Source organism: Perognathus longimembris, chromosome 12 (genome assembly GCF_023159225.1).
Source record: "Perognathus longimembris pacificus isolate PPM17 chromosome 12, ASM2315922v1, whole genome shotgun sequence".
Lineage (NCBI taxonomy): Eukaryota > Metazoa > Chordata > Mammalia > Rodentia > Heteromyidae > Perognathus > Perognathus longimembris.
The window spans coordinates 5897888-5920661 of NC_063172.1; the positions used below are offsets into that span (position 1 = coordinate 5897888).

The 22774-nt window shown below is 51.3% G+C and overlaps 1 protein-coding gene across 1 annotated transcript in view; it reads left to right on the forward strand.

The window, feature by feature from the left end:
• The window catches only part of Zfat (zinc finger and AT-hook domain containing), a 134853-nt gene that overhangs the window by 18357 nt on the left and 93722 nt on the right, over positions 1–22774 (forward strand). Inside the window, exons 2-3 of the mRNA XM_048358468.1 lie at positions 4567–4743; positions 14036–14290. Of these exons, the coding sequence (XP_048214425.1) occupies positions 4567–4743; positions 14036–14290 (432 nt within the window). The remainder of the gene's footprint in view (positions 1–4566; positions 4744–14035; positions 14291–22774) is intronic.

The window sequence follows — 22774 nt, forward strand, 5'->3', positions numbered from 1 at the left end:
GACAGTATTTTGTCTTTTTCATGACATGTAAAATGTCAACACTCCTTAAAATAGATGTTGTCTTCCTGTTGAGGAAATACAAGGACGAAACCTACTCATGGGGATGTTGTGAGGATTAATTGTGCGTGCCCAGTGGCGTGAGCTTGGTGTGACGCCGGCTCGCGCGATCTGAAGTTTCCGGCACACCCGCGTTTCCATTTTCGTCGTATTGTTTTGGTCTCAGCAGGTTTTTGGAGGGTGTGATACTGCTTGTGGTGGTAGTGATAGGATGACTGTGGTGATGATTGTGGTTAATGGTGGTGGTGATGGTGGTGACAGTGACGGTGATGATGACGGTGGTAATCTGGACTACAAAGGTATGTCAGAGATGATGGGGACGACGAGATGGTGATGGTGGGTGTTCCTGCTGGCATTGATTTTGATGGCGGTGATTGTGATAACGGCAGCGGTGATTATGACAATGATGACGTGATGTGTTCGCAGCCGGCAAAAGGTCCTTTGAAGCAAGCCGGAGGAAAATGGGTTGTCCCAACACGATTCTCTTCTCCTGAAGATAAAAGAAGATATTTTAAGTTGTATAAAGCTGCACAGTATGAGACTTTATTCATTATGTTGGATATGACAGCAATCGGGTTTATGTTGTTAAAATATTTCCACTCCTGTTGGGAAGCTGCTGGCTCGTATGAATTTAATAACTTAACGATAAGTGAAAAACAGGAAAACAAAAATATAACTCAGGAAGCATTTGCCACCCTACATCTCTTCGCAGAAGATCGACAATTTAATAGGGTCTTAGCTTTGGCGGCTGAACTCTCCTTAAAGTTAATAAATCTGAATGAAAGATAGAGAACGCGGAGAGGATGATTTATCGTAATTGTAGAGAAGAGGTACGATCTCCAAAGTTCAGCCTTTACACGGAGTAATTTAGTAGTCGAGCAATATAGAATTTTGTCTTCTTGTGGTTATTGATAAATACTTAGGCGTTTTGTAATCATCAGTTCATTCAATAGTCATGCGGTGCTAACGGAATCTCTGCGGGCATCATTTCTAAAACAAGAGTGGCGCAGGGCCAGGGATCTCTGGCTACGTACAGTCCTTGGGTAGCAGAGGCAGCGCGTACGTCGTGGGTGAAGAAAGGGTGCGCGGACAGCCCCCGAGACTCCGACCTGCGCCTCACTTCTTAGAGATGGGCCCACGGGTGGGGGGGGCTCCTGCGGCTGGACTCTTCCCGGGGATCGTTCTCTCCAGAGGTTGCCAGCGCAGCGTTCTCTACGAAACAGAAGTACTTCCCGGGGGAACTGCGGAGATAATACCGAGACGTCGTCTCCATCTGCCCCCAGCACACCGAGGGTTACCCTTTCAACGTTGTTTTTTTGGTAAAGGTCCTGGAGCACGTACACGTAACTAACGGGCACAGTTTTGAGCGCTGCGTTGGGCAGCGTTCGGTTCTCCGACATCGCTACCCCCCCCCCCCCCCCGCAGGCTTCTTCATGGTCCCAGCCGGCCCGCATCCTGCCCCATACATGCGTGGTATGTAGCTGTGACCAGCATCACGGACAAGAGCTGTGCCGACAGATACGCCTAGCTCAGACCCATTCTTGTCATTTGAACGTTGCTCACGTTGGCTCATAGTAAGTGCCAGGGAGAAACTTAATAGTTCTTAATTTTTTGTTGTTGTTGTTGCCAGTCCTGGGGCTTGAACTCAGGGCCTGAGCACTGCCCCTGGCTTCTTTTTGCTCAAGGCTAACACTCTGCCACCTGAGCCACAGCGCCCACTTCCGGCTTTTTCTGTGTATGTGGTGCTGAGGAATCGAACCCAGGGCTTCATGTATACGAAGGAGGCAAGCACTGTACCGCTAAGCCACATTCCCAGCCCCATTTAAAAACAAATTGTTATTATAAAGATAATGTCCTGAGGGGCTGTAGTTCTGTAAGTCAGGTGAAACTTGTATTTCTTTGCATCCCTCCATGCTCAGTCATTCATAATGTAGATGTTGTGAATATTTGTTCTACTTGCAGTGTGAACCACATCACAATTAAATAATTTTTTACTGTTGTTATAATGAGGATGGACAGAGAGGTTACGGCTACATGAATCATGTAATGAGTACATTTCTTTCTGTATACAGTGTCACTTCTTCCCTCGCTCTCTCCCAGTTTTCCACCTCTCATTTCCACCCACAAGTTGCATAGCTCACTTTCAACATGGTGTCTACTGAGTACCACTGCTACCTTTGTTCACCTTTTGTCCCTCCATTGCTATGCTCCCTGCTACCCTCCCAAAGAGATAAATGAACAAACATGACCGAAAATAGCTAAAGAAAGAAAATAAAAGCAACAACGAAGCAAAACCTTGTATGTAAGTTTGTCTGTTTTTTTTGGGGGGGTGGTAAGGGGAGCACAGAAATGGTGGGACAAAGGGTGAACAAATTTAGCAGTGATATTCACTAGATATTATGTTGCAAATGAACTGTACAACTTGAGGGAAGGGGAGGGGTCAGGAGGGAAACAGGAAGAAGAGGGAAGAGATGACATTGTTCTGAAAGAAATGTACTCTTTACCTGACTTAGGTAACTAACCTCTCTGTACATCACCTTTACAATAACAATAACACACACATACACACACACACAGAGCTGGAGGCATAGCTCAAGTAATTGAGTGCCGAGCTGGGTAAACTGAGCAAGCAGAATGCCCCAAGTTCAAATCCTAGTGCCAGTAAAGCAGTAACAACACCGACACAAGAGTTTCCCACCAGACGTTACTGGGAATAGACCAAGTAGTCCCGTGAATCTTTAGCATTTTAGCCTTTAACTTGGAGGAGCTTAGCTCATGGTCTGTAGCTAGATACATCTGGGTCAAATCCAGGTAGCAGGACCTGTGGATCTAGTTTCCTGCTCTCTGCACTGGGGCCATTGACTTGATCCCTTCTGGCCTCAATTTCTACCCCTGTAGGCGGGGGATTACAAACCCCATTCTGTTGAACTCATGGGATTGATGCAGGATGGGCAGAAAAAAGCATGTTGAAAATGACATGAAGGGAAAGTGAAGAAAAGGAAAAAAAAGCACCGCTGTCACCTCTTCTTATTTGGGCAGCATTTAAAGTTCCTTAGGAATAAAACATTTCTTGGGAAAAATGAAATATTGATTGGCAGTGTTCTTGAGAGAGTTTCATCGACGGAGCGTTGTTCTGCTTTGTCAAATTTCGGTTTCACGCGTTGTCGAGTGGGCGGGAGTCCCTGAGGTCATCCTGGTCCCTGCTGCTTCCTGGGAGAGCACCCTCTGCCAGTCTCTCAGGAGCCCTGCATCCTGCAGGGGTTTTGTCTTCTCCTCGTCACAGCCAGGTGGCCAGCTGCCCTTCATTCTTGTCTTTTCTGGAAGGGGCAGTTTTGCTCTAAGAGGAGGAGAAGAGTGGGAAGGAGAATCCAGAGAGGCCTTTCGTTCTAGGATGGGGAGATGGGGTGTGGGGAATTCCAAGAAAAAGGGCGAATTGGGAACTGCGGCCCAGGGCATTGCTTCTGCACACCAACCCGCTCACTGTGCGGCAGCCTGGTGTCCCGGATGCAGGCTAGGAGGGGGTGACTGGGGGCCCTCAGAGGCAACGGTCGCCACAGTTAGATGCCCAACCAGCAGTTCTGCACCCTGTCTGAGGCGGAGGACCGAGTGCTACTCCCGGCGACCACTGGCTCTGTGCCCACCTTGTGGGTGCCACACTGCTTGGGTGGACCCTGACACTCGCCGCGGTGCAGACTGCGCGGGGACAGTTCCTGTGGCTGGGCTGCATGGACGAGGGCACGTGGCAGGAGAGTGGGCGGGCCCTAGCGTGGAGTTCCGGGTGCTTCTTGAGGGGTCACCCAGCTGTAGACCTTTCCTTCAGAGCATGTGCTTTTCTCGGCTAAGTGTAAAAATCACTGCAAAAAATCCATTGTAGCTCCCGAATTTAATATCGTGTGCCTGTAATTATTTTATCCAAGTGAGGACGAGTACTTTTGTTTTCTCTCTCATTATGTCTCCTTGCTTAGTGTCATAGGAGGAATATAGTGGACCGTTACCAAATTTCTGTGAACCGTGATGATGTTTGAAATAGGAGTTCAGTGGCTTAATGAAAAGCGAGGGTTCCTATCTTCGTTGTATTGTTTAGCTCTTGTGCTGGTCACTGAATGGTGCCTTGGCTCCTGAGAAGCATTGTTTGGGGCACTCTCTCCTTGCACCTGATTGAAGTCTGGCTCGAACACACTGCCACTGGCAGCTCTTTTGTTTGAGAGAGGGGTTAATCTTTTGGGCTCCATGCTCCACCCCGGTGTGCTGGGTCTTTCCGAGGTCTGGGCTCTTGACTACCTCTCAGGGAGAGGTTCATAGGAGACTCTCTCTAGGAGGGGCTTGAAGTACTGAAGAAAGAATGTTCTGGCACATTTTGGCCACCTGAGGTGTCTCTCGGAGGGACAGTCTGCTGGAGTCTGGTTTTGGTACAAAATGGCAGCTTTTGGTGTTTTCTTGACTTTTGAGAGTAAACATTGTTTATGTGAACATGAAATAAAAACATTTCCCTTTTCCTTTTTCTTACAGAAAACGCGGCCATCTTCATGTGTAAATGTTGTAACCTTTTCTCACCAAACCAGTCGGAACTTCTGTCCCACGTTTCCGAGAAGCATGGGGAGTTAGGGGTTAATGTGGATGACATCATCATTCCCCTTAGGCCTCTGAGTACTCCTGAGCCCCCCAACCCAAGCAAGACTGGAGAAGGTAAGGGCAGTTGGCCTGCTGGGGGGGGGCGGGGGAGGGGCTGTAAGGCCCACCATCTGGTTCACGGGCATGGCAGAAGCCTACAAGTCCCGCCCAGAAATTCCCCGATTGTCCAGTTGTAGCTCTTCTCAAGTGAGAACGGGACTTTGAGCTCCTAGCTCCTGCAGGCACGCCTCCAGTGCCGGCCGGTGGTGGATGGATGAATGAAAGGAGGTGGCGGTGTTCACGCGCGACACCAGGAGCTCGCTGTCAGGGAAGTGTGACGTGAACCCGGCTCCGGTACTGAGGAACTTGGAGCAGCTGATCGCCGTCCATTATCTGAACAGTGAACAGAGAGCTGTGCAGTCCCCAGGATGACACAGAGAGGATGATAAAGGAAAGCCCTCGGACGTAATCAATAACTTAGCATGTCTCATCTCAGGCACAGCATTTCCACAGTGATAGTGGACGCCTCCCGCAGGGACTCACGCCGTAAAGCCCTGCTTCATGCGGAATCCCGAGGCTCGCTCGCAGTCAGTGTGCAGACTGAGACACAGGGTACAGCAGGTGTGTGGATTAGAGGGGCCGTGCAGGCCCTGTCATTAGGTCCCCACAGATGTCAAAGAAGGCATTTACCCCAGGAGGAGGAGCCGCACGTAGGACTCAGAGTCGTCGCCCTCCTCGCTGTTTTCACGTGATGAGGAACGACAGCCAGGCTCCGGCGCCGAGGTCCCATGTGTGGCGGCTGTAAGTGTCTCACGGCAGGATTCATTAGCCACGGTAATAATCCAGTCGGTCTTTCCTGGGAATATTCAGACTGGCATTTCTGAAGAGGATGGCTTATTCATCGTCTGTTGGACGCTGTTAACAAGACGAGGCTCCAGACAGAAAACGCTTGGTTAATAAGTCCCTCTGGCCCATTCCCGGGTGCCGGAGAAATACACCTGACAGAGGATTAAGTTGTTGGGGAGTTAGGAAGTTCTAATGGTTAGTGTTTGTGCCATTAGAAAACCCGGCACCTGAAACCTTGGGCTTAGACGCACACGAACTCACGACACATGAGCCGTTTCTTCGGTCAGATTCATTTCTTTTTATTGTCAAGATGATGTACAGAGGGGTTACAGTTACATACTTAAGGTAGTAAGTGCACTCCTTGTCATCCTTGTTACCCCCTTCCTCATTTTTCTCCCACTTTCCCTCCCCCAGCCCCCTCTGATCCCATCCTTTTATTTAACCTTCCCAATGATGGACATTGTCATTTTGGTCTACATTGCTTATGAACTCTATGAACATTAACAATAAAACAATTTCTTCCAGGCCAGGCGATATGTACATTTCTTCCCTTTTGCTTAGTACATTCAGTTCCCTCTTTTTCTCTTAATTCTCTCCACCCCCCCCCCCCCCGCCTTTGAATTGCTTAGTTTGCTTTCATCAATGACCATTGCAGCTGTTGGGCCCCCTCTCTCTACTGTATTTTCTTTTTTTGTTCTAGTCCTGTCCATTTCCCTGCAAATGCCATTATTTTTTTATCATTTCTAATGGCTGTGTAGAATTCCAATGTATATATCACATCTTTTTGGGTCCATTCGTCTGTAGTGGGGCCTTTGTCTTGCATTGCTGGTGAAGATCTTTGGAAGGGAGACAATTTTTAATAGATTTTTTTTATTAGCACTCGTGTGTGTAGAAGGTGATATTCCCACATTCTTACAAAGTGCTCCATCAAACTCACCCACCTCTATCATCCTCCCTCATTCCTTCCTCCCCCACAACTTCAACAGGTTTCATTGTTCTGTTTTCATGCCTGCCAATCAAGTACCCCACAAGTTCACCGTCACGCCTCCTCTCCATTGTACCTTCCCTTTCCCACGGATACCCGTCCCCCAACAGAACCTGTTTTACTTTCTTGATATTCCTTTTTTTAGTGCTTGTTAATTGTACAGAGGTTTCAGCCATGGTGTTCCTCATGGGTGTGTATTATAATTTAGTCAGATTGACCTCCTCTGTTGCTCTCGTTTTTCTCCGTAACCCCTCCCCGGGTTCTGTAGCGGCGTTCAGTGGGGTTCCTCCCGCACATGCACACATAGGTGCCCTGTATCCCTCACCATTCGTCCTCCAGCAGTCTCTCGTCTTCTCTCCCATACACAGTGACAGAGGTGTGCGTGCGTGCGTGTGTGTGTGTGTGTACATGTACGTGCATATCTATATATATGGACATCTTTCCTGGCTAGATTCCACGAATCTCTCCATCCTCCTCCAGCCCCAGGAAACAGAATCACACTCTTTATGTTGCTATGAGTTGAACTTTTTAAGATTCTGCATGTAGGATCATAAAGGCAGTTCTCTTAACTCATTGCACTTAGTATACTGCCCTCAAGGTTTGTCCATGGTGGCCTAATTGGCAGGATTTCTTTTTTTGTTTTAACTTTTGTTTTTGGTCTTTTCTTTTTTTGCTACTGGGGATTGAGCCTAGGATGTTGCACTTGCTGGGCGAGCACTTTGCCACTGCGCTATATCCCAGCCCAGGCAGGATTTCTTAAAGTGTGTGTGTGTGTGTGTGTGTGTGTGTGTGTGTGAGAGAGAGAGAGAGAGAGAGAGAGAGACAGAGAGACAGAGACAGAGACAGAAGATAGACAAGAGAGAGAAAAATGAATGTGTGTGTGTGTGAGAGAGAGAGAAAGAGAGAGAGATAGAGACAGAAGATAGAGAGAGAAAAAATGAATGTGTGTGTGAGAGAGAGAGAGGGAGAGGGAGAGGGAGAATGAATGAATATGAATGAATGTTTTATCTTTTCAGTCCCTTCATCCATCAGTGGACACTTAGGCTGTTTCCATGTCCTGGTTATTGTGAAGGATGCCGCAATAAACATAGGAGTATAGTTATCTTGACAAGCCATTGATTCAGTTTCTTTTTAATATATAGTCAGTTACTAAATTGTATGCTACTTCTGCTTTTTATTTTTGAGGAAGTTCCATACTGTTTTCCATAATGGATGTTTGGATCCACCAACGATATGCATGATTCTCTTTAATCTAATTCCTGACTACATTTGTTATCTCCTGTCTTTCTGATAATAGAATTCTTGTGAGCAGATATTTCATTGTGGTTTTAATGTTTGCATATTTCTGATGATTGGTGATGTTGCATACCTGTTTATGTACCTGCTGGCCATTTCTATGACTTTTTGTAGCAATGTCTACTTAGGTTCTGGGGCTCGGACTCAAGGCCTGAGCACTGTCCCTGGCTTGTTTTTTCTCAAAGCTAGCACTCTACCTCTTGAGCCATTTCTGGCCTTTTCTGTTTATGTGGTACTGAGGAATCGAACCCAGGGCTTCGTGCATGCTAGGCAAGCACTCTACCACTAACCCACATTCCCAGCCTCTGGTATATTTTAGATATACCTCCTAATAGATGGCAAGTGACCATGGGCAGCTTCAACAGCAGAAAGCAGAAGCTTGTAAAAAGAGTGAAAATTCTAATAATCAGATTCTTACCATGGAGCCACATTTATGTTATTTTTCTTTATTTAGCAATTTGCTTTTGAGTTAAATTTTTCTTGAATACATTCCATTTTTTGTTTATACAATTAAAGAGTAATTGCTTCTGTAGTTTAATCTTAAAAGAGTCTCTAAGACTTTAAATTCAGCCTCTTAAGATGAGAAGATTTCTTCAAAAGTCTTTATTAAGAAGTCCAACTCTTTCCTTTCCTTTTTGTGTAAGTCCATAAAATCTGAGGCTTGTAAGAGGCTTAGTTTCTCTCTAATGATTTCCATTCAGGTTTAACCTTCACAACTCGTTTTAACTTGAGAGATACTTGAAATGGTTTAATTAAGCATTTAACTGAGCAGTAATTGATTTATTATTTTGGTCTCCCTCTATAACATAAAGGTTCCTAAATCCTCTGGTTTATTTTATAGCCTGTTAATCTTTTTTTTTTTGCTCCTGTAAGATGACCTTTCATGTTTCCCCTTTCCCTAATCAAATCTCTAGCTGTGGTCCAGGAAGAAATTGCCTAATGGGCTGAGCTTGTTCTCTGTGTGTGTGTGTGTGTGTGTGTGTGTGTGTGTGTGTGTGTGGTGTGCGTGCATTGTATATGTGTGTGATTGTGTCTGCATGTGTATAATTGTGTTTACGTGGTTGGGTTTGTGGGACTGAGACTTGGGCATGTGTGTACACGCATGTGTGTGTACAGAGGCCAGAGCAGTTGTGCTTACTTAGGGAGGAGCACAGATGAGGCTCCTAAGCTTCTTTTGGCTATTTATCACATCCTTTTTCCAGACCATCAGTAGGAACTTTTCTCCCATCTTTTATCTTTCCCTTACTTCCCTTTTCCCATCCACTTTCCTGTTCACTGTCTGTTTATTGTTTCCCTCTACACCTGGGTGCTATGCTATGGGTGCTTAGTATCCTCTGCCTGATAGATAGTAAGTACTGTGGTCCGGTGGTTGGGGATTCCCTGGGGCCGAGTCTGGGCTGCTCATGTGGGGTTCACATACTCTCGTTTGAGGGCAAGAGGAGGCTTCCTAGGGAAGGTTATGTCTAAACTTAACTTATCGTGCTGTCTCTTCTTTTTTTTTAAATTTTATTTATTAATTGAACACAACTTTTTTGACAAGGTGTTGTGCAAAAAGGGTACAGTTACATAGTAGGGCAGTGTGTACATTTCTTGTGATATCTTACGCCCTGTTGTGCTGTCTGTTCTGGACAGCCGTCACAGATAAAATCAATGCCAGCAGAGGACTGCGATACCCTTTAACACTGTGTGAGGTTCACTGAATTGAGGCAGACAGGCCCGACTTCACATCCTGGCTCTGCCACTGTCTAGTTCTGAGCCCTTGGGGGCAAATTAACTAGTCATCTTCAGCCCCGGTGTTACTGGCTTGTGTAATGGGGTTGGTGCTGATGTGGGGGGGGGGTGAGGGGTAAAATGAGGACGGGTGGGTGAAGGCTGCGGTGTGTTGTCTGAGGTAGCTGCACCTGGTCACCGTTGGTCGTGGCTGTTGGAAGGGAGAGGGCCCAGCGAGCCCGGGGAAGCGCCTGCCTCCCGGCTTCGTGCCGTGGAGCAGGATTCGGTCTGTCCCCGCAGACGGGCTGTCGCTTTCTTCAGAAACCTGAAAGGCTTGCGTTCTCTCCATTCTGATAAATAATTCATAGTCTCCTCTATTGCTTTCTGGGCCTTGGAAATAAATGTCAGGAAGATTGACTGTCAGGGCCCTAATGTGTGAGTTGTTCAGGGTTTTCTGAAATCCTAAGCTGGTAAGACTAGAGGTTGCGCTGTGAAGCTAGAGCCCCAGCAGGCTGGTCACCCCCAGCCTACCCCTCGTCCCATCCGCCCTGCTTCTAGCGGCGGCCTGGCTGGCAAAGGAACCGTTTCTTAGAAGAGATAGTCTCAATCGGAATGTTAAGGACTGTGGCCAGAATAATAAGCAATTACTACTTGATCAGCCACCTCTGAAGTGTAAAGCTCCGTATTTTACAGTGGATCACTTTTCTTAACGGAGATGCTAAAAGAGAATCTCTGCTGTGTTTATGTCCCGTTGGAAACTGACCCTGGATGTGTGCGTGGGGCTGGTTCAGGGCTGTCTACCTGCTCGCCAGCGTTCTCTGTGCTCCCCGCGCAGGCTGATTTCCACAGCGTGCATCGCGCTGACCTTCCTTGTCCTCCGTACAGTGGGTAGCATTGAGTTTCCTTGCCCAGACCTGAGGGGTACGGTCCAGTAGTTAAGACTGTTAATTGAGGATCAGGAAGCCCCAATGCCAGTTCTGCGTGCTCAGCAGCAGGTTCTGGAAAGGGCACCAAGATTCTTGAACTGTTTGCTCTCCTTTTTCTCTTCCCACTGGAGAAATTACGTTGGCTGCACTCATCTGGTAAGGTTTTCATGAGGATGAAATGAGATAATCGCTGGGAAAGTGTGTTGCCAATTTGAGCGATGCACAGATACATCATTACTTTATTAAATTTTTTTGTTTTGTGGGGTTATTTTTTCCTTAATGCTCATCTTTTGGGCGATCTCTGAAACCTTTGCCGCATCCCTTCTGTCCCCCTTGCTAGCTGTGGGCGTTGGATGTCAAGGACGGTTCTGTAAGAGGAGCTCTCTCGAGCTGCAGCTTTGGATCCCGGTCAGCATCCGCCATGGCTCTGCCCTTTCCTCTGGTTGGAAACTTGGAACACCAGAAATGGTGCGACTGATCATGTTTGTTCCCTAGTGATATCCATTACTCCATACCCAGATCTGTTTCAGATCCTGTGGGATCTGGAATTAAAAGCCCAGATCTAGCTTCAGGATTTGTGGTAGAAAGAGAGGAAAAAGGGATACCCTCAGGAAGCTAGGGGTATATACCACACACCATGCTGTGGTCCAAGGCAAGCAATGATAAGAAATGGCTTTCCCTGTATCAGGAGCTTGGAAGAGGAACCGAGACTTGAACTGAGTACAAGGATGTGAATTGGGGGCAGGGATCTGATTTCAAGTGAGAGAGATGATCACAGGCAGGGGGAGTAGCAAAAAAGAAATACATCACCTGTGCAGGTCTTAAATTGCACTGACCCATGGAGGAGGAGTTAGAGGAAAGAGCAAAGGAGCGTGCGTGTGTGTGTGTGTGTGTGTGTGTGTGTGTGTGAGAGAGAGAGAGAGAGAGAGAGAGAGAGAGAGAGAGAGAGAGAGAGGGATCACATGCTAAAGGACCTGGAAAGCCTGGTAAACTTATCCAGAGTATTGGAACGTTCTAGAGCCAGTAAATGATAGTGAGACAAAGGCTGAAGGCAGAGAGAACTTGGAGCAGAAGCTGCCCGCCTCTGGAGCCCCTGTGCAGGTGTGAGCTGCCCAGTTGTCCTGAGCAGGGACTGGGGTTAGTGCACACGATTGCAGGAGCAAATCCCCCAAAGCTCGGCGCCAGACGGAATCAGGGGATTCAGGAAGAAGGGTTGCTGGCAGTCCATTCAAACATTGTGACATAAGAGATTATAGTTTCCTTGGTGCAGTACCAGGAGTGTCAACTTTTTTTTTGTAAGATGAGGGAAGTCGACAGTAAGTTGCTTTCAGTACTTAAACTCTTCTGAGTTCATTTATGAATATTTTATTTTTAGCTAACTAATTGGTCTGGAGGGTTCTGCATTATGGATGTGGAGGATGGAAGATTAGTTTTGTCACCCTTGTGCTTGGGACCTTCTGAAGCTTTCAGGGCCAATTGGATGCTCTTCCTTGACCAGCAGATTTCGTGCTGCGTGGCTGTGTTACTTTGGAGCATTGGCTTGGGTGAGGAGGAGCACTGTGCCTTTAAGGAATCTGTGAGCTGACGTCACCTGGGGGCACGTGGTACTGTTCCTGTTGGACAGCCAGCACATCCCTGTCCCATTCCCCCCTCCCCTTCCACATCCCCAAGAGCATTCGCTGCCATGTCTCTGGAGAAAACGTGGGGTACTGGCGTGCTGGGTGTTCCGATTCCCTAGGTTAGGCTGGGCTCAGTTCCCCGCTAGACTGCCATGACTTTGGGAGGTCCCCAAGGCACCCTCTCTGGCCAGCTTAGGTATAAACTGTACTCTCCTTCAAGCTCCATAATTTTCTAGAAAAATCTCAAAGAACTAGCTGCAGGCTTGGCTCAGTGGTCAATCTCGTGCCTAGCAAGCACCAGGCCCGGAGTTCCAACTCCAGTGGCACAGAGTTCACAGGACTACACTTATGGTTATAGTCTAAGGTCAGGAAGGTTCTCAGTGGAGGGGCCTCCTCCTGGTCATCCACGCAAAGGCCGGGCCTCCCCGTGGGCTGAGGTGCGATGCTTGGGGAGCACCCCAGAGCCACGGCCTCTGTCTGTGCCGTGGGGCCTCAGTGGCTCCCTGGGTCTGCAGCCTGGCTGCGGTGACCCGAGGTGGGTGTTTATAGACTCTGCTACTCCTCTGCTGTTCATTGCTGCCTTCGAAGCTTGTGTGCGTTGTTGTGAAGAAGAACAGGAGTTTTCATGACGTTGAGGAACAGGCCTGGTCCTCACTCTGCAATTGTACTCTTCCCCGTCGGCGTGCCCATGCACACGGCTGGTTCTCTGGGAAATGCAGCGTCTGTCCTTGGCAGAGCTCGGTGCCGGCAGGGGCTCCGAGGGCCTGTGGTGCTGCTGGTTTTATCTGGCGTCTCTTCTGGACCTTCACCTTACCTCCCCAGCGTGCCTGCGGAGGTGGAGAGATGGCTGAGGTTTACGCTGCTGCCCTGGCCGGGGAAGGTTCAGGCTCGGATTCTCTGCTAGGACTGACACAGGTGTGGAGGCCCTGCACCCCTAGAGATGTTCCTGTTTCTGCCCTATTCTGATGGCCTGGTCTCCCTGAGTTCTTGGGGACCCTGTGCCCAGTTGGATTCCTCGTCCAAAGTGCTCAGGGTCAGGTTTCTCTTCTCTGCCGCCGTGACTTGGACGCACACGTGACCCCCTGAATTAAGGGGCCTACTTGGTGATGCAGCGGATGAAGTCGCTGGCGCTTTACTGTGCAGTCACAGCTTGAGAGAGAGCGGGAAGGGCCCCGGAAGCACCTGCGCTCTACAGCCGAGTGGACATCCGGGACGCTGCCTGTCCCAGGACTCCTGAGGCCATGCCGGACGGCCCTCTTAGGCAGGTCACACCCCCCCGTCCCTCGCACAGCTGCGCCTGAGGCTCTGCTCCCAGACCTGCGCCCCTCTTCCGCTCCACCTTCGTTCTGGAGATGCCCGGGAAGAGGACCGCCGCCGGAACCCCTCTGCAGGTGGCGGCTTGACACTAGCTCTCTCGCAGCTCTGAGCAGGCTGGTTGAAATCACTAGGTTTCCAGGAAACTCGGAAAGGATTGTTACTGTCTTTTGCTCTGCCATTTGTGGCTTTAGGTTGTAATTACTTTTTTGTTTTTTTTTTTTTTTCCATTGGGACAGCTTGACTTTTTGAATCATCTAAGTAGCTGTGTAACTCATTAGGGACGCTACGAGCGAAACAGCAGTTCGTCGTTTTGCAGAAGAAGTCCTGAAGCAATTTCTGAGGACTGGGTCAGTGGAGATGCCGGCTACTAAAGGGCAGCATTTGAGGACTGGGGGACAGTACCCCAACTCACACCCTCTAGCTGTACAGTAAGAGCGAGCGTGTGCAAAGGTTCCCATCAGCTGATAGTCCTGAAGCAGAATCAGTAGCATAGAATCAGGTACCCATTAGAATATAGACACGGTGATAGTAGCGCTGAAAATGTTTGCACTGGGTGATTTCTGAAACTGTTCCCGATTCTTCACTTGTAGTAGAACGAGAAGCTGAGCTGCTGCTTATACTCGGAAGTTCTTCGCGTGACTCCATTGTGCGGTCTTGCTTCTTTACAGAGTTCTTGGTCATGAAGAGGAAGCGAGGCAGGCCGAAGGGGTCCACAAAGAAGCCCAGCGCCGAGGAGGAGCAGGCAGAGAACATGGCGCCCCCAAGCGAGGACGGGCCGCTGGCGGCGGCCGGGGGAGCGAGCGGCCTTGCCCCCGGCAGCCTGGAGTGCAGCAAGTGCAGCCGCAGGTTCTCCAACACGCGCCAGCTGCGGAAGCACATCTGCATTATCGTGCTGAACTTGGGCGAGGACGAAGGAGAGGCAGGTGAGTGCAGCCGGGGCCGCCCGTGTCCGCGGTGCTCCGAGATAACCATACCCGGGGTCCCCCCGGGGGAGCACCCTCACTGGCCGCTAGGGCCGGAAGACTTGACTGTAGCAGGTGTCCCTGCGGAACATGGAGCTGATCGCGTGCATTGTGCCGACAAGTCCCTGGCCAGCCTTAAGCGAAGGAGCATCTGCGGAAAGGATTTGAGGGCGGGTGGGGGGGGGGGCCCTGTGCCGGGAGTCAGTTGGCTTCTGCGGAGCACATCTGCGGATGAGCTTCTCGGGAGGAGGAGCGGGGCAGCAGGCTGCGCTTGGGGGCTTGGGCACCTCCGCTGTGGTCCCGTGACTGTTGGGTGGGTGGGAGGGGGGCTTGGATCATTGTCCGCATCTTCAGTCTGTGCCCTGCGCTCAGGAAGCGCTCCGTGCCGTGCTGGGTGTGGTGTGTGTGTGTGTGTGTGTGTGTGTGAGCACGGACCGTGTAGCGCTGCTGTCAGCGTGTGAATCCACTCCAGCTTTCGCTAGCGGCCTCTCACTTCCGTTTCCTCATCTGTACCCTGGGGATGAACATGCTGTCTGGGGATAGCTCTGAGAAGCACGGGACCTGTGCAGGGCTTAGGATCGTCCCCGGCGTATCAGAAGCCCCTAGTTGTCCCGGTAGAGATGCCTTCGTGGGTGGATGCCCCACTTTTGCCATTCTCCCTGCTCTGCGGAAAGGAGCACTCAGACACGGAGAGAAGTAATTTATCTTGGGTCCATTAGCTAGAAAGGGAACCTGGCCTGACCTGGCTTTTGGACCCAGGCCATCCGCCTCTGAACTTCTGTTCTTAAATTCCTTACTCTAAGTGTCTCCTTATGGTAAAGCAAGACCCTTGGGGGAGCAAAGTCCAGCACAGAAGGGATGAATTATTGAACGGGTCATCAACTGATACTTATAAAATATTGAGGTTGGAGGCCAGGCTGATGCCGTTCCACTTGAGACATGTCCCCGGCCCTGTTTGCTGTTGTTGTTTTTCCAATAGGGTCTTGCATTTATGCGGATGCCCATCTGGGCCTCGTCTTCCTATGGATGCTATTCCATATGCCACCAGGTCAAGCTTTCTCATGGTTGAGAGGGTCTCCCAGATGTTTTGCTCTGGCTGGCCTTGACCCATGATCCTTGCTATCCCTACCTCCCGAGTAACTGCCGTGTACCCTGTACTTTCATTTGTGACATGTTTTTTTTTTTCCCCTCACATTTTGCTATCTGTTCCAATTTCTTGCTCCTTTGATCATGGCTTAGAAATCTGTTCCCAGCTCCATACATAATACTTGCCTGCTTTCACTATACTTAAATTATTGATCCATGTGCAAAGTATATTTGTCTAAGTTGGGAAATGAGATATTTGTATCAATAAGCGTAAATATAGACAAAGGAATTATGTTAAGTATAATTTAGGTGAAATAGTTTAAAACAGGATTCTCAGTAAAAATAAGGGTGTGGAAGCTAAAACTCTTAATCCTTAAGGAAAATAAAAACCCCTTTGTATTTTGGAGTTAACTGTGGGCTGTAGGACATTGCACTGGTCGTGCAGAACAGTTCCCCACCCCCTCCCCTCCTCTCCTCGTCTTACACAGCAGCCCAGGATGGAGCTTGGTCCCTGTGCCCTGTGCTCCTGTAGACAGTGTCAGCCCCTCTGCGGGTGGGAGGCAGGGCCGCCCCATCTCCCCAAAGGTCGCCTCCCGGTGCCCCAGATCAGGTCTCCAAGTCCACGGGTTTGTCATTTCCAGAATGCCATGTAAACGGAACCACACAGCGTGTGATCGTTTGAGAATGGCTGCAGACCCCGCGTCGAGACCGTTTTCTAACTCGATCCTTGAGGAATCTGAAGTGGAGAAGTGATGATTATCCAGCCTTTCACTCATTAGCATCAGGGCACCTCCATCTCGCGGGCAGCCTCCTTCCCACCGGAGGGAGACGGGGCTGCTGTCAGGATTGTCTCTATCCTGATAAGAAAGGAACGTCCCCCTGCGTGTGCCGAGCGGTGGGTTGTCTCGTCTGGAATAATTAGGCCGCGGCGGCAGTGTTGGTAGACGGGTACTGTCTCCCGACGTGATCATAGCTTCTTCTAGTAGTATGCCCTGCAGAAAATGGCCACTGGTTTCAGTGACTTAAATGCACTTTAATTTCTCCAGCACTGGATGGGAAGGAAGGTGGGAGTTTTGGAGTGCTCTGCCCCACCCAGACAGAAATCTATCAGACAGATATGCAGAATGACCTTGCACCCCCGTTGCCGGTGGCTGAGGCCCACTTTCTGTTCCCTCTTCACCAAGCACCAATTCATACATTCTTTCAATACCTGCTCGGCAAAGAGCGGTTTAGTGACGTTTCCAACAATTGACCTTGACTGTAGCTTGTTAAAACAATTAGAAGGAAGCAAACATTTCCCCCCTCTTCTCTGAACCTTGGCAAGTTAAAATAATACTTTTGATATGTATTCAACATTTATTTATTTTATTCTGCATTTAAATAGTAAGGGAAACTTGGAGATGAGATTTTTTTCCCCTCCCTTTCTTTCTGCGGAACAGCTGGTGTTTTTGAAAAACATTTTGCAGCCTACAGAAATCAATATGTCAAGTTTGTAAAAGTGGCTTCTCAACCTCCTAAGCTTGTTATTTCGGGCTGTTTTATGCAAGGAACATTGTAAAATGTCCTCCTGTTATTACTGCTAAGTCCCTTTTCCAGCAGGCCAGGAGGCGTCAGCTTCGTGGCGGTAGCTAAGATGCACCCTTTTCTCTGGTCCTTCTGCAGTCTGCTTCCTGCGGAAGCTGGGTTAGTTACACAGCCAGCTTGTGCACAGGACAGTGGTTTTGAGCTGTGCCTGGGCACTGGCCGCGGACAAGGTGGCCGGCCAAGGGTCATTCTCTGAATGCCACGGGGTGTGGGCATGTGGCCTGGCTCACAGTCCCTTGTCACCTGTTCTCTCCAATTCTTCCTGCCTCTATACTCCTCCTCCTCCCAGCTGGCCCTGTCCTGTTCGTCTTCTGCACCATCATGGATCTGTGGCTGGTTCTGCCAGTCAGGGTGATACAGGGCCAGGCCCTAGAGCAGTGCTCCTTGGACTGCAGGGATCTGACCCTCCCCCTCCCCATGTTCCCTTTCCTGTTGGGTGTGCGTGTCCACGCGCATAGCTCTGCTTGCTCAGCACCCCCCTTAAGTGAGCAGTGACTGAGTTGACCTTCGTTCTGGTGCCAGGGAGGACTCACTGACATCTGCACTTCTGCCCCCAGTTCATTGGCGAGGAGGAGTCCCCCGGCCTCATCTGACCTCAGAGGGGGGCAGGAGGTGCGGTTCTGTAGCACGCCCCGCGGGGTGAACTGGAAATGCTTGGTGGCCGTCGCTCGTGACTACCGCTCGGTTTCTGTCCTTCTTGGTGATCCCAGTGCCAGCTGTGTGCTGGCGTTCTGCTTGCCTGTTTCAGGGTAGACGCCTGAGGGCAAAGAGACCTCGTCCCTGCTCTAAAGATGGCCCTCCGTGGTGCCCACCACAGTGTGCAGCCTACTCCCCTCTAGAAGCTTCCAGCTCACTTAAGACCTGGTTGCTGCTGCGCTCTGCCGCCTGACTTCCACCTCGCCTCCACGGCTCCGCGGGGTTTCCTGAAGGCCCTGGGGTCCCCCGCCCTGTGCGCGTTGTCCTCTGTGCTCCGGAAGTCCCCCCACCCCCTTCCCCCTGCGTATGACTCCGGCTGTCCTGAAGCAGTCCTGTAGCTCCGGCAGGCCCTGAACCGGGTAGACCCTCCGTCACGTCATCTCGCCCTCTCTTTGGAACACCCGCACCCTTTCCCGCGCCTGCCGTTTCATGCACACCCCCAGACCTCAGTGTCACCCCTCCCTTGTGCTCATCTTCAGCCTCCAGGCCCGGGCTCCAGCTCTGACATGCTTGGCGGAGGGGTAGAGAGGGAGTGGAGACACTGAGGTGAGCAGGTCTGAGAGGGGCACCCGGGGAGTATGTGGGTGGTGGGGTGACGGGCGAGGCGAGGGCCTCGTGCCCCTCGAGGGCTCCTTTTGCGGCAGTCTCCGTGGGACCTCTGCTGGTGGCAGGTGCTCCGGTCCTTGCCTCAAGGCAGGAGCGAAGACACGAGAAAGCCCGGGGGCGGGAACGGCAGAGCGGTTCCTCGTCAGCGTCAGGCGCAGTTATCTTGGGTCCGGGAAGTTTTCTAAACTGCTGTCTTAGCAGTGGAGAATGAATGCATTGGTGGCAGAGTCCCAGAACATAATCCCTTATCAGTCTGCTGTTCTGACAGCTCTTCTGGGCCTTTTATTCATATGGCTGATAACACTTTACTCTGCGGGGCTTTCTGAGATTTAATTAGTTCAGGGGCAATTTAGAATAGGTACTTTTGAATATTAGTGCAGCGTTAATTATATATGAAGGCATATGAACTAATTTCTACAAACTGATTGCATTTACATTTAACTCTTCCCCTGCCTGCTGTGAACTCAACCCGCCTGTCTGAAGGATGCGTTACCCTCAGGGTTCTGTGAGGAGTTCGGGGGTGACGCCAAGCCCACCCTTTGTGTGCCGGGGGGGGTGGGGGGAGACCAGGCAGGGCCGGCTTCTAGAAGCACCCTGGGGAGCGGGTTCTTGAGGTGTCTTACATCCCCCCGGCTTCCTCTCGGGGAGGGGGTCGCTCAGCAGGGTTGGAGGCAGCCCGTGGGCACGCGTGCTTGCCTGTCTCTGCCGCGGCCCCGGGCCTCAGCGTGCCTGCCGTTTGGGTCTCTACCACGTGACGTGCGGTGAGGCGAGGTCTCTGTGTGACAGTGGCTCCGAGGCACTGGCGGTGGAAATGGCTGGCACGCCGGGGCAAGCATGGTGGATGGCTTTGGCCGGCGCTGGCTGGGCTTGGGGAGAGGCTGAGTTAGCTGGGGCTGCGTGTTGAGTTGGGGGGCTGCAGGACGTATGAGAGGATGCCCGTCACCTGAGCGTGGAGCTAGGCCAGGGCTGTGGCCGTGTGTCCTCAGAGGAGGAGGGGCCGGGGGGGGAGCAGAGGAGCCTGGCATCGAGGACGGCCTCCTCCAGGTGTGCCCGGAGGTCCTGGGCAGCAAGCAGCAGGCTCCCCTATGAGGGGGGAGGAATGGGTGAGCGGCGAACAGCGCTGCCAGGAGCCCCTGGGGGCCGAGGCTGCGCTAGAGGGCCCGTCGGCCTCTGCTAGGCCTGCTGGCTGACCTGAGCCGGGACGGGTGGTAGGAGAGGTGAGGGGGAGGTGCTGCCGTGGGAGGGAGGTGAGCCGGCACCGGAGACGGAGCGGAGCAAGAAGACCGCAGGGGAGAAGATGCAGCGGTCACCCTGGTGACCTGACAGTTCAGCGGACACTGTTGGGAAGAGGTGAGCAGGCTCAGGTCCAGCGTCAGCCAGATGGTGCTGAAGTAGTGGGCAGCTGGAGCGGCGGAGGAGCTGCAGCAAAGAGGAAGAGCTGGAGCAAGAAGGAGGAGTGGAGCAGTGTGGAGGAGCTGAGCAAGGAGGAGGAGCTGGAGCACTGGGGAGCTGGAGCAAGGAGGAGGAGCTGGAGCAAGGAGGAGGAGCTGGAGCAAGGAGGAGGAGCTGGAGCACTGGGGAGCTGGAGCAAGGAGGGGGAGCTGGAGCAAAGAGGGAGAGCTGGAGCAAGGAGGAGGAGCTGGAGTACTGGGGAGCTGGAGCAAGGAGGAGGAGTGGAGCAGTGTGGAGGAGCTGGAGCAAGGAGGAGGAGCTGGACCAAGGAGGAGGAGCCGGAGCAGTGGGGAGGAGCTGGAGCAAGGAGGAGGAACTGGAGCAAGGAGGAGGAGCTGGAGCAAGGAGGAGGAGTGGAGCAGTGTGGAGGAGCTGGAGCAAGGAGGAGGAGCTGGAGCAAGGAGGAGGAGCTGGAGCACTGGGGAGCTGGAGCAAAGAGGGAGAGCTGGAGCAAGGAGGAGGAGCTGGAGCAAAGAGGGAGAGCTGGAGCAAGGAGGAGGAGCTGGAGCAAAGAGGGAGAGCTGGAGCAAGGAGGAGGAGCTGGAGCACTGGGGAGCTGGAGCAAGGAGGGGGAGCTGGAGCAAAGAGGGAGAGCTGGAGCAAGGAGGAGGAGCTGGAGCAAAGAGGGAGAGCTGGAGCAAGGAGGAGGAGCTGGAGCAAAGAGGAAGAGCTGGAGCAAGGAGGGGGAGCTGGAGCAAGGAGGAGCTGGAGCAAGGAGGAGGAGCTGGAGCAAGGAGGAGGAGCTGGAGCACTGGGGAGCTGGAGCAAGGAGGAGGAGCTGGAGCAAGGAGGAGGAGCTGGAGCAAGGAGGAGCTGGAGCAAGGAGGAGGAGCTGGAGCACTGGGGAGCTGGAGCAAGGAGGAGGAGCTGGAGCAAGGAGGAGGAGTGGAGCAGTGTGGAGGAGCTGGAGCAAGGAGGAGGAGCTGGACCAAGGAGGAGGAGGAGCCAGAGCAGTGGGGAGGAGCTGGAGCAAGGAGGAGGAACTGGAGCAAGGAGGAGGAGCTGGAGCAAGGAGGAGGAGCTGGAGCACTGGGGAGCTGGAGCAAAGAGGGGGAGTTGGAGCAAGGAGGAGGAGCTGGAGCAGCAGGGAGCTGTTACTGGCCCAGCTGAAGGGCTTAGTGGAGGAAGGGTCACAGAACTCCATGGGGCCCCGGGGGTGAGCTGGCAGCGAGGGAGAGAGCCCACCTTCCTATTCTTTCCTTCCCTTTCCCTTTCATCTCCTGTTCCCCTTTCATCTTTTCTGGTGCTTTTAATGGCGAGACCCACGTGGAAGTCAGGGGACTCTGAGCCTGATTGTGGGTCCCTGCAGGTCGGCTATGAGAGCTGGGTGGCGTGTGACTGGGAGTGCCAGTCCAGGGGACACGGTCCTTGGCTCATTATTTTCTCTCCAGAGGGACAGCCAGAAGCCCTCCCAGTGCCCAGTGCCCAGTGCCCTGCCCTGGGGCTGGGGGAGGGGCTTCCACAGAAATGTGCACACCCATCTGTGAACATCTGCTCCCTCTAAGGTTCGTATTCCTTGTGCAGTGTTATCGCTTTCTTAAATGCCTTCATTTCCAAAGGAAAGGAAATATAAAGAATTATGTTAATGTGCTAGAGTTGAAGAACAATATTGCACAGATGTCAAGAAATCAAAAGGTAGTGTTGCCAGAGTGCCAGTAACTTGGGGAAAACACGGGCTAGGTGGAGGGGGGGGGCAGGCAGTCTGTTGCCACTCTCCTTTATTATTATAAACAAAATGAAACCATAAAGAAGTGACTCTGATCCTTCCTTATCCCAGGGGGTATTTTTCTGAGGCTGCAGCAGGTTCCTGAAACTAGATGGCACCAAACCTGTATATACTACGTTTATTCCTATAGCATATATAGGCTCCCTACATCGTAGGGAAGTACGTCCCTTAAAATTGATAAATCAGACCCAATAAGAGATCAGCGATAACTACTAATGAGATAGAATAATTATAACATATACCAGAATAGTAGCTACTTAATGCTCTGCATTGCTGGTTTTTGGAGGTTTGGGACTGAGCCTGACTGGAGTCCTGGATGGTGGGGTGGCTACATTTGCAAACTCGCGTCTGTGAGAGGGCTCGGCATCTGCTCGCCCGTGGAAACCTGACAGTGACTCATTCTGCAGATGCAGTCGTGAGTGCAGGCAGTTCTAAATTCATCCAGCGGGAAGGCAGAGCTGGGTCTCAGCTCAGATGCCCTAGACTCTAAATCCGGTGTTCTCCATCATGCCTTCTCAAAACCATGACTGACTCAAAAAGAGGGTCTGGCAAAGCACACCTCATCCATCCTGATCTAGCCAGGTTCTGCCAAGGTGCTCACTCCGGGGATGGGGCTACGGGGATGCCCGTGTTGGATGTGTGCGGCTCTAAGGGATCCTCCTCTCTATGATTAGAGAAGTCATGTCCTATCCATTGAGGATACCGAAATTCTCTGAGAGGTCACTTGACCTGCTGTGACAAGAGTTGGAGCCGCCATCCAGCCCTGACAAGCCACGGCGGGAGGCAGCCAGCGATGAAGCACGATGTGAGCTTTGAAGGACCAAGGGCTTTCGCCGAGAGCTTCGTCTTCTGAAAGAACGCATTGCTAAAAGCCTTGGGGGCAAAGAGTAGAACATGAAAAGATCGGCCGGAAAGTGTATGAATGGAACTGGAGATATGGGCGCTAGTGAATGCTGGGGAAATTGCTTGCAAACCATCAGGGAACCTGTCAGGGAACAGGGTGATTATATAAGGCATCATTAGAGTACTGTAGTTGATGTCCCTTCTGTGGTGTTGGCCGGAGGAAGACCACCAGATGGCAGAGACCACACAGTTCCCATGTACCTCTCCCACTGAGGGTGGGGTTGGTACTGCCTCCCTTCCCTTCAGGAGCTCATCAGGATTAGGGCCAGAAAGAGTTTGTAGGGGTGTGACACCACCACCTAATCTGTTCTTCCTGCTCTTAAACATCATGGACAGATTTCAGCGATTGATCTCGCTACAGTTACCTCTGGTTTTCTTTTAGAGTTCAGTGA